The 11,299-nt window shown below is 38.1% G+C and overlaps 1 protein-coding gene across 1 annotated transcript; it reads left to right on the top strand.

Annotated features, from left to right (window-relative positions):
- The first annotated feature begins 448 nt into the window (after window positions 1-448).
- Window positions 449-10,959, top strand: LOC123866253 (transcription factor SOX-14-like). The gene is made up of 3 exons (XM_045907708.1): window positions 449-651; window positions 9,414-9,711; window positions 10,589-10,959. The coding sequence occupies exons 1-3, from the start codon at window positions 449-451 to the stop codon at window positions 10,751-10,753; spliced, it is 666 nt and encodes a 221-aa protein (XP_045763664.1). The 3' UTR covers window positions 10,754-10,959.
- Window positions 10,960-11,299: the final 340 nt, after the last annotated feature.

Genomic DNA, 11,299 nt, shown 5'->3' with positions numbered 1-11,299 from the left:
TCCGCCCACGATGCGATCTGATTGGCTGTTAGAACTGAGGGGGGAATCGCGAAGGGGGACATCGCAGCTCTGAGCGCTAAACATGACACTGTCAAGAAAAGTGCCGCATTGAGCTTTCGGAGCTTTTCACGCGCGCGGAAAAACAATATTTCGATTTTAATGTGTTTAAAACTATTTTATTATTACCATATTTTTAAAAAGCAAAATAAACTGTAATTTTAAAAGTAGTAATATATGCTTTCATAACAATTAAAAATATTAAATAAAAAAACTTATTTTAAGTTTCGAATCTTGCTTTATTGTGTTTTTAATCTGTAACCTCTACTGAAACATTAAAATTAAAAAAAGAACATTGAAATAATAATGCAAAAACAAAACGATAACAAACCAAGCTCAGTTTTAAATTAAGAAACTGCTGTAAATTAAAATCTTCAAAATTGATTTAACAATGTCCCTCGGAAAGCAGCCTTCGGACCATATAAAGCGGCCCATGAACGCTTTTATGGTCTGGTCCAGAGGTCAGAGGCGGAAAATGGCGCAGGATAACCCGAAAATGCACAACTCTGAAATTTCCAAACGGCTGGGTGCGGAGTGGAAACTTTTGAGTGAGATGGAAAAGAGGCCCTTCATTGATGAGGCGAAGAGATTGAGGTAGGTTTTCAATTCACATAGACTAGATAAAATCCGCAACTCCGTCCGCGTGGATCTATAGGTTTTTAACGCTTTGATTTTCCAGGACAAAATCCTTAAAAATCATTAAAAATCCTTCTCCCCCTTCCCAGGCCTTATTTCCGAAGCTTACCAATCGAAAAATCTGAAATAATTATGGTCAATAGAAGTTCATGTAATATTTTACAAGAAAAATAAAACTAATTAAGTAGTAGCATATTACCTAAGTAAGTAGTTCTTTTAATTAACCTCTACAAACAAAGTTTTGCGATTCTGACTCGCACATGGTCGGTTTTTTAATTCATCATTTTTGTTATCTCAATCCATCGCCAGACTTAATAAAGACTTTACATACATTTGAAAATATTATGAAGAACTCTCAGGTATGCAGGTTTCCCCACGACGTTTTCCTTTATCGTTTATGCAAGTGACATTTAATTGCTTAAAACGCACATATTACTTACCTACCTGCCTAGCTTCGAAAAGTTAGAAAGAGGTGGGTGCTCGAAAGATCGAAATAATATGAGGCGGACGTTTTAACCACTAGGCTATTATTGATATTAGAACCTACTTAAAGACTATTCGTTTAACCTGAGAAAAGATATGGGTATAAAGAATATATTTTTCGCTGCCAAGTGCCATTATAGAGCACAATTAAAATTTGATTGCAGCGGTAACCATTTGCCATCAGGTGACACGCCTGATTGTTAGTTCACTATTATCAAAAATGTGAAACCCTAGCTTTGCTTTGAGTAGTTGAATAAAAAATTAAAGATGAATTAGATAAGAGCGCTAAACATCCGCCCCTTAATATTTGCTTGTTTAGCCCTGTATTCACACGGACGCTTTCGAAACGCGCGTTTAAAAAACGTTTATTGATACAGACAAGCCAAATTACAACGTTTTCCGCCGAGCCGAAAATCCGATACAGTGCGATTTAACATCGGCGTTATGCAGACTAGGTACCTACATTTCATTAACGCTGAGAAAAAACACCACCAGAGGTTACCTACTAAACTGTTTTGTATTCACGAGAAAAACAATTTTAATAATAAAACTTATTAGAGTAACAACTTATCAATAATTATTACTAAAAGTATTCTTAAATTTAGCAATAGCAATTGTAATGAAAAGAAAACGCTTATGTAGTTCAATTAATACAGGGTATTTTTTGTCCTCGGATTTACAAATATTTCAGAAAGTAAGTAGTATACAAGGTTTTGTTATTTTATCACCAAGAAAAGTGTCGATATTGTCCTAATTTCATTAGTTTAAAACCTTACAATCATAGTAGGTAATTTAATCATATGGGGATGCCAGTCCTAACTTCTATTTCTTTGGCTCTTATGACTAGTTTGGAAAGCAGATTGGACTGGGAACAACCGGCAATAAACTCAGCAGTTTCTCTTTTCATGACTTGGACCAGTTTGCTTTATAAGTACAAAGTACGTACCTACTTTTGGATGAACTGCCTATTGGATCAAGCTTCAAGCTAGATTGGATAATATAGGTATTTACCATTTGGAAAGCGCTAACGTGTGAAGTTTGTACTAAACCTAAGCTATTTGTTTGGTGGGGAATAAAATGTGTGGAGAACGTCCGAATGTCCACGTGGTCACCCCAATGTCATCCACATTGGGGTGACCACGTGGACATTGAATAACGGGCAGCAGCTGCGTGAGAAATTTGAATGGTATTGCCTAGTAAATAGAGTTCATAATCGCGATTAATAAACACAAGAACGCGATCCGACCTACCGCGCAGTGGCAATGAAACGTCGACAGAAAAATCTTCCGCAGCCTAACGCTTTTTAAACGCACATTTGAAAAGCGCCCGTGTTAAAGAGTGCTGCGTATCTAATATCTATGTTTCATCTTATTGTACTACCGGCAAAGCTCAACAAAACACTTTTTGTCTCTATGTGTGTTATAATAACTTATAAAGAAACCGGTCAAGTGCGAGTCGGACTGGCACATGAAGGGTTCCGTGCCATAGTAAAAAAATCACAAACCAGTATAGTAAAAATTTGCAAGTCACGCCATCTTGATGTGATTTAGTAGCTGTGTGTGATTTAGTGACTTAATAGTAAAATAATTGTTTCGGGAACAAAATATTTAATTTTTTTGTGATGGAACCACAAATTCACGGTTTCGGATTTTTCCTTTACTTGTGCTAAGTATAAGACGTTGCTACTTGCTAAATTCTTTGATTCTTCTAGGTCAACGGGAATATAGTAATTGACAGACAGACAGACATGAGGTGATGTTATAATGGTACCTTTTTTCTTTTGAGGTTCGGAACCCTAAAAATCTGTTTTTGTCTGAGATAACTAACAGGTGCCTCTTGTCTTGTAAACTGCGTGTTTGTCTTCAGATAGGGAATTAAAAGGGTCTGATTAAATAGTTTGTTCTAAAGTGGGACCTACGCGGGTTGTTTAATTAAGCATTTTTGGATTCTGTTTCAATATTGTGATGTGTTTGATATATTTTAATCTGGTTTTTTTTCGAGTGTGACATAACATTATCTTTTACTAGCTAATGTCCGCAACTTCGTTAACAAGGATATGGGTTTTTAAATTTCTCGTGGGAACTCTTTGATGTTTCGAGATAAAAGTAGCTTATGTGTTATTCCATGGTATACCTAATCTACCTGAAAAACTACAGGACGGATTTGGCTGAAATTTAGAATGGTCTAAACAGCCAATCCGTCCAGTAGTTTTTGCGTGAAAGAGTAACAAACATACACATATACACACGTACATCATAAACTTTCGCCTTTGTAATATAAGTAAGTGTGAAGTGTGATTTTAAAAGGACCGGTTGCATGTCAGGTGGCTCAAGTTACAGGACCAAGGGAGGTAAGTATTTTAGTACGTTGCGGTTAGCGCTAAACTTTAAAGACCTTTATTATACCTACTATATACCTTTAAAGCAAATAGTATGAATCATGCCTAAAATGGCAAAATGTTGATCTATTTCCATCTATTTGTCACTTCATAGGTACCTATTTTATACCGTATAACCCCAACAAATCAATCCAAAACGCCCCGAAGACAATTATCTAGTGGCATTGGCGTCATAGTATCTTGCATTGAATAGAGTGCGGCGCGGCGGCGCGTTTGACAAGACAGACAGACACACTTTCGCATTTATAATATTAGTATGGATGACTAAGAAGGCCGCCCAGATTATCAAAAGCTCATATTATCTATGTTGAAATGAACTAAGTACTTACTTAACTAAGTAGAATAAAAATTTTATTGTAATTTTCGAAATATGGTTATCTTTTGGATTTTCAGGTAGCTTTTTATTCTAGACCATAAAAAGACTGCACAAATCAAAATTTCAAAGATTTGTAGAAGAACCATCAACTCTCTCTAATAACCTTAACATCCTGAGGCCAACAAATCAATCCAAATGTATATATTTATTTTTGTTCTACACCTCAATCGTACGTAGCTATACTTACCTCGTAACGTACCTACTTGATTTCAGATTGATAGAAAAACCATTAGGACCCACTCTAATAACCGTATAAACCCCAACAAATCAATCCAAAAAGCCCCGAATACAACTGTCTGGTGGTATTGTCGTAATATCTTGCATTATTGGGGCGGCGCGGCGCGGCGCGGTTAGTACCTAAGTACGTATCGAAAAGACTTATAAACGGAAGACACGCATTTATAATAAGTATTAGTATGGATGACTAAGAAGGCCACCCAGATTACAAGAAGCTCATGTTATCTGTGTTGAAATTAAGTATTGCAGAATATATTTTTTATTGTAATTTTCGAAATATGGTTATACTCGCTGATGCCCGCGACTTCGTTCCAATAGACATAGGTGTTTAAAAATCCTGTGGGAACGCATTGATTTTCCGGGATAAAAAGTAGCTTATGTGTTAATCCAGGGTGTATTCTATCTCCATTCCAAATTTCAGCTAAATCCGTCCAGTAGTTTTCGCGTGAAAGAGTAACAAACATCCATCCAGACATACATACAAACTTTCCTAATCTCTAATTTTCAAAGGTATATTTTTGTTCTAAAGTCTAGACCTTATAAAGACTGCACAAATCACAATTTCAAAGATTTATACAAGGACCATTAGGACCCGCTCTAATAACCGTATAACCCTAACAAATCAATCCAAAAAGCCCCGAAGACAATTATCTGGTGGCATTGTCGTAATATCTTGCATTGTTGGGGCGGCGCGTTATCGGGCAGCGCCAGGGCTATAAAAACAAGCTTATGCCTCCAGTCTAGCTCTTTGTGGGAGATATACGTACAAACTCGTTCACATAGCGGTTTGCATTTTGTTCCTAGCGCAGAGACCGCCACTTCTGTGTACTGTAACGGGCTCTATGTTGGAAATTAAACGTCTTTTTATTTTATTGGTTATAATGTCTTTGTGTTTTAGGTATGTTCCACAATAAATATCTCTTATACTGACTACATAGTAGCTATATCAACTGAGATATCACTCAAGGGCTAAGCTTATATCGAACTAAATGATCCATCCGCGCACTGAGGGTTCCGTACTCGGGTATTTTTTCCAACATTTTGCACAATAAATCAAAAACTATTTTGCATAAAAATAAATAAACATCTGTTTTAGAATGTACTTACAGGTAAAGCCCTTTCATTTATGATACCCCACTTGGTATAGTTATCTTACTTTGAAAATTGAAACATATTTTAATGTTTTTTTAATGATGTAACAACAAATGCGTGGTTTTCAGATTTATTCCTTTACTTGTGCTATAAGACCTACCTACCTATCAAATTTCATGATTCTTCACTGAGACATGACATGACGGACAGACAGACAGACAAGAAAGTGATCCTATAAGGGTTCCGTTTTCCCTTTTGAGGTACGGAACCCTAAAAACTGACTTTTGCAAGAAATTGTGGAAGCTACTTGCTTGTGGGCATTCGGCCTTTTAACGCTGTCATCAAATTGGTCACCCTCAACATCACGTCTCGGCGTGTTTACCCGCAAGTGAAGACCTCAATAGCCAGTGGCCGCCAGCGCCTCGCCAGGGGCGTCCAGAACTTAATTTCGTCCGTCTGTTTGTTCCCACTATCGGTCAACACTCGCACAATGGCCGAAAAGGCGCGCCCGTGTTTGCATTATACTTATTTTTTATCAACTATTTGATCGGTCGATAGAATGCTCACAAACAATGTCTTGGTGTTATCGCCAAGCTTGCGACGGACAAGGCGACTCTTTGGTAGACCTAACTAGATATAATGATATGTACACTATAACGATTTGTATAGATGTGTGATAGGGTGGAGGATAATAAAGTCAAGTTAGGCCTTTTATTACTCTTGAATTGATACCTATCCATATTAATATAGGTAAGGTAATACTCGTGTATAATTGCAATAGGACCTTCTTTAAACTAAAATGTAGCTGCTATGGAAAACATTTGTATCACTTGGCAAATTATATTGTCTTGGGTGCTAATATTGAAGAAACACTTGCCTGAGATGCTCTCCTTAATGTTTTCAAAGGTGTGTCGAAGTCTGCCAACCCGCACTTGGCCAGCGTGGTAGACGTTATGGCCAAAATAATTCTCACTCTGAGAGGAGACCTTTGCTCTGTATTTACCTACTTGCATAAAACCTATACATACAACACTATTTATAATTAAATAAATATGTATTATACCGTTTTAAGTATAAATATAGCTACTACCTATACCTATAATATTGTTTGTGAAAATATCTTGTTATTCAAATGTTTTTAGTATTCCGTACCTCAAAAGGAAAAACTGTCTGTCTGTCTGTCCGTGCGTCCGTTCGTCCGTCGTGTCTGTCAAGAAACCTATAGTCCCGTTGGCCTAGACTCATGAAATTTGGCAGGTAGGTAGGTCATAAAGCATTTTAAAAAAAAATATGTTTAAATTTTCAAAGTAAGATAACTATACCAAGTGGGGTATCATATGAAAGGGCTTTACCTGTACATTCTAAAACAGATTTTTATTTATTTTGTAAGCACAATAGTTATTGATTTATGTCGAGTACGGAACCCTCGGTGCGCGAGTCTGACTCGCACGTGGCCGGTTTTTTATTTATTTAATTGACTGACCGGATGCGCTGAATGCAATATCAACGTGCAAGTAGGTGGATACCTACTTACCTATATCGTGCATTGCCTCTACATACGCCGCACTTCCACAAGTAACCTCTAAAATGAGTCCAGTATGAGAGGGACTAGGAACAATGGGTTCCGTACTGAAAAATAATTCTTAAAATGTGAAAAAACTTTGAGTATTTAAGGTCAGTCTATAAATAAGCAATAAAAGCTTTTTTTGGCAAATTAATAAAACTTTGAATAGTTTAAGATAATATTTTAATACTTAATTATTCGATTTAAAAAATACATACCACGCTTTAGTTTTAGGAGGTTAGATAGGAGATGAAAAGTATGAAAATCAATTATTTCTCAAGCTAAATCTATAAATATTGCTATTTGAGTTTTGGACTTAAAATAATTATATAGGCATTTCAGGACTTTGGGAAATTCTGGCAAACAAAAGGGAAGTTTAAAGGAATTTTCACAGGCAGGTCAGAGAAATAACAAGAAGTACCACACGAAGTTTTTAAGGACATAATTCCAAGCGAAGTCGCGGACAAAATCTAGTCTGCTATAAAATACATAACTAGGTCCTAGACTGTTAACCATAATTTACTTACAAGTGGCACTTTTCTTTTAAAACACGGAACCCTAAAAACCAACATGCCTACTCATAACAATATCAACAAACAGACAGATATAAAGCGTCTTTTCATATCGAGAATCATATCAATGTATCGATATTTACCCAAGTCGATTAAGCTGGCCGTAGTTATACGCCAAAAAACCCCGATATCCGAAGATAGGTTCTTTTTTCTGGAGATATTCTGTTTTTTCGGTTATCGTGTTTGTTTGTGGTAAACAGTAATGAAGGAATTGATAGTGTGGCGGTCGATGACCTCAATTTTTTTATTGTTATTCCCGAAAACGTTTTTATGTGACTTGTGAGCTGTAGATCGATGGACTTGTGAATGGAATGAATCTGAGACGTTTGAATGATGGTCGCTCATTTTTTTATTCAGATACGAGTTAGCCCTTGACTACAATTCTCCTCGTGGTATGTAATGAATAATGATGCAGTCTAAAGATAGAAGCGTTAGCTCCTGGAAGTTAGGCTACCTAAATTTTTCAGGATAGGATTAGAATTTTCAGGGATCAATTTTAACTTTAACTGCGTTATATTATGAATCTAATGTTTGCTTGAATTCCTTCCGTAATATTTTTTTAAGAGTTACATTTAAATTATTGGAACATAGGAGCTTACAATAAATTCTATTCCAATAAAAGGCTTCTATTTTGAGAACGCGTCGGTCAATGAGATGAAAACTTAAATTATTTGTGCTAGAAGATTTCAGCCAGGGATTTCCAAAAATACCTACTCATAGGTACACAGGTCAGAAATCGAACCCGCTTTTACTTTCAAAAGTCTGTATGGACATGAATCTAGGACTAAGCGAATGCAAGATACAGACATGTAGAAGAAGGCATATTTTAAAATGCGCGTTTTGCATAGGTAACTATTTATTCCTAGCCAAGCCTAAATTCAAACATTCAAATCTCCACCGATATGAAAAGGCCCGATATTCAGCAAACACCGTTCAAAAACCTCATACATATACGAACTATCATCCCACCCTTGGTCCATTCGAATAATTACAATCGACTCGCTGACAATCGCGATTCTTTCACAAAGCGCGCATAATCGCACTCTGTGTCGATTCTACCCCACCCCTTCACGTCCAAACCGCCAAACCTGTACACGCTGAATTGGACTTAAGTTGTATGAAATAAGGTGGAAAATTTAATGTTTTTGGACAGGGATGTAGTGTAGGGTGTGGTATAACACTCGATTGTGACGGGACAATGCAATAATCCGAGTATTGTAGGATTGACATTGTTGTTTTAAGGGCGGTGGGTGCGCGCGACAATTGTCCGCTTTATTGCATAAATAATAATGTTATTCTGCTCGGTGGAGCGCCATTGTGGCGTTTTGTCGCTAAACTTATTGCGTCCAATGAGATTATAAAGTTGAAGGCTGTTTTTATTCTTAAAGAAACAGAAGAAAATAATTAAGACGCAAGTGCGATCGAAACATTTATTTACCTATACCTAACTTTAGACGTAGATACCTATACTGTGCCGTCGGAAAAAGAGTCGATAGCCTAGTAGCTAAGATCGACTATTTAGTCAACGAGTTCGAGGCTCGATCCCGTACGCGATCCTATGAGACGTAGGTACGTCTCAAATTTCTGAGTTATGTGCGTTTAATATCACTTGTTTTAACGGTAAAGAGAAACATTGTGAGGAAACCTGTATGCCTGAGATTTCTCAACATGTCCTCAACGCTGTATGAAGTCTGTCAATCTGCACTTGGCCAATGTGATAGACTACGACCTAAACTCTTCTTATTCTGAGAGGAGACCAGCTGTCAGCAGTAGTGGGGCGGAACAGTATGAGTTTGGCTTCCAGCCGTTCGTGTTGTATCAAAATATGCAAACCTTGTCGATCCAGACAATCTGTTCAGTGGTTGCTCCATAAAAAGGTAAAAAAAGAGAGACAGACATACTTTCGCATTTATAACATTAGCATGGAACATTTGTTGTGTTCAAAATATGTTTGGTATGTTTCCGCTTTAGTTGATTAATCAAAACCTTCTTCAACAGAGCACTGCACATGAAAGAGCACCCAGACTACAAGTACCGGCCACGGAGGAAACCGAAAGCCCTAATCAAGAAAGAACCTAAATTCGGCTTCAATATCAGCGGTCTGATGGCGCCGGTACCTCGCCTGATGACGCCGCTACCCCAGCCGGTACCGCAACTATCCGTGCCGCATCATCTGTTACATGACAAACCTGATCTGGGTAGAGCGCTGTTCCCGCCCATACCTTACCCGTTCTACCCGTTTGCGAAGATACCATCTGATGAAGGGAAGTTTGCAGCAGAACTGGCGCACTTACAGGTATTGGTCTCTGCAATTCCGATTTTTAATTAGTATTCATAGAAGGCACCTACTGCAAACATACCTGACTCTTTATACCTGGATACGAGTTCTTCTGATAAACAACAGATGTTACTCGGCAGTTTCATTAGTATTCATAGAAGGTACTTACTGGAAACAGTATTACTCGACTTTTTCATACCTGGGTACCAGTTCTCCTAGTAATCGACAGATTATGTTCTGATTACACCGATCAATTTGATGGTTTACAGTCAACTTTTTGAGCAACGTTGTTTTTCATATGCCCTATTATAATATTAGTTCAAGTTACGCTAACATATTATTATTACTGCTACGCTCATGTTAGCTCCATTTTGGAGACTTTCATCCTTACCAATAATTTCAAGAAGGTTCCATAAGTGTTTTTGTCACATCGTTTGAGCATATTCAAAGCAATAACTGATCTAACTAAAGGAAGCTTTTAAACAGCGGGCTATTTTATTGCCTAGATACAAATACTTTCCAAGTTTCCAAGATAAACATCTTTAATTTTCCATCAGATGTGATCACAATAGCCTAGCAAAAACTTTTCATGGTATTTTTTCTTCGGATATGTCTCTGACTCCATCGAGTGTCTTCTCATACAGGACAAGGTGTAGGACATCAAAGGGTGAGAAAGTTTGTCCATGCGATACGAAACATCTAGTCTGCCGTGGGCGATCCCTTGCACAAGTGTACCAAACTATCACCCAGCAAGAACTGATGAATGAGAAACCGAAATTCGCTAGAAATATCATCTGCCCTTAAGTAACTTCGTGATGAGCACCGCTCTTCCAACGGTCCCACAGAAGGCAAAATATATCTCTGTGTAACTCTAACCAATTTCGTTCTTCCACAGGCACTGTACGGGGGAGCCTTATACAGCTCAGCGCTGTACAACAGTGCGTTATCACCCTGCGGCTGCCCCCCTCGTCGCACCCCGTCCCCGCCCGCGGACGTCAAACGACCCGTAGCGTACGTCCTCATGAAGAGTGACGAGGAACCGCCCCAGCACGTCATATGAAGGCCGGTGCCGCTCCCGGCGCGCCCCTACGCGCACTGGGAGCAGCCTTCCACGTCCACCGAGAGGGACAGTACACCTGATAGCATTTAAGTGGCTCTATTGGACGTTAGCAAGAAGTGCAATATCGTTATGTGATTTTTTCAGGACAGTACAAGCTCTAGTGTTACTCTTATGTTGACGTTACTTTGCGTGAGTTTGTTATTTCGCCACCCATATTATAAATGCGAAAGTATGTTTGTTTGTTGGTTTACCCTTCAATTATGTCGCAACGGAGCAACGGATCGACACGTTTTATTGCATGGTTATAGTTAGAGGTCTGGAAAGTGACATAGGCTACTTTTTATCCCGAAAAGTAAGTTTTCCCGCGCGATTTAAAAAAAAACCACGCGAACTAAGTCAATTATTTACATTATCATCAGCTAATTTCAAACTAATGAGAAAACCTGTTTGACATCTCCATTGAGTAAGAACAAAAATCTTATGGACACAATCCTTCCAGGCTAACCTGGCTGGCTAGGCTGGTGATGATGCAGTCTAAAGATGGAA

The sequence above is a fragment of the Maniola jurtina genome, chromosome 1 (genome assembly GCF_905333055.1).
Source record: "Maniola jurtina chromosome 1, ilManJurt1.1, whole genome shotgun sequence".
Classification (NCBI taxonomy): Eukaryota; Metazoa; Arthropoda; class Insecta; order Lepidoptera; family Nymphalidae; genus Maniola; species Maniola jurtina.
Note: the sequence above shows the minus strand (reverse complement) of the source record. Positions and strands in the feature narration are given on the sequence as shown.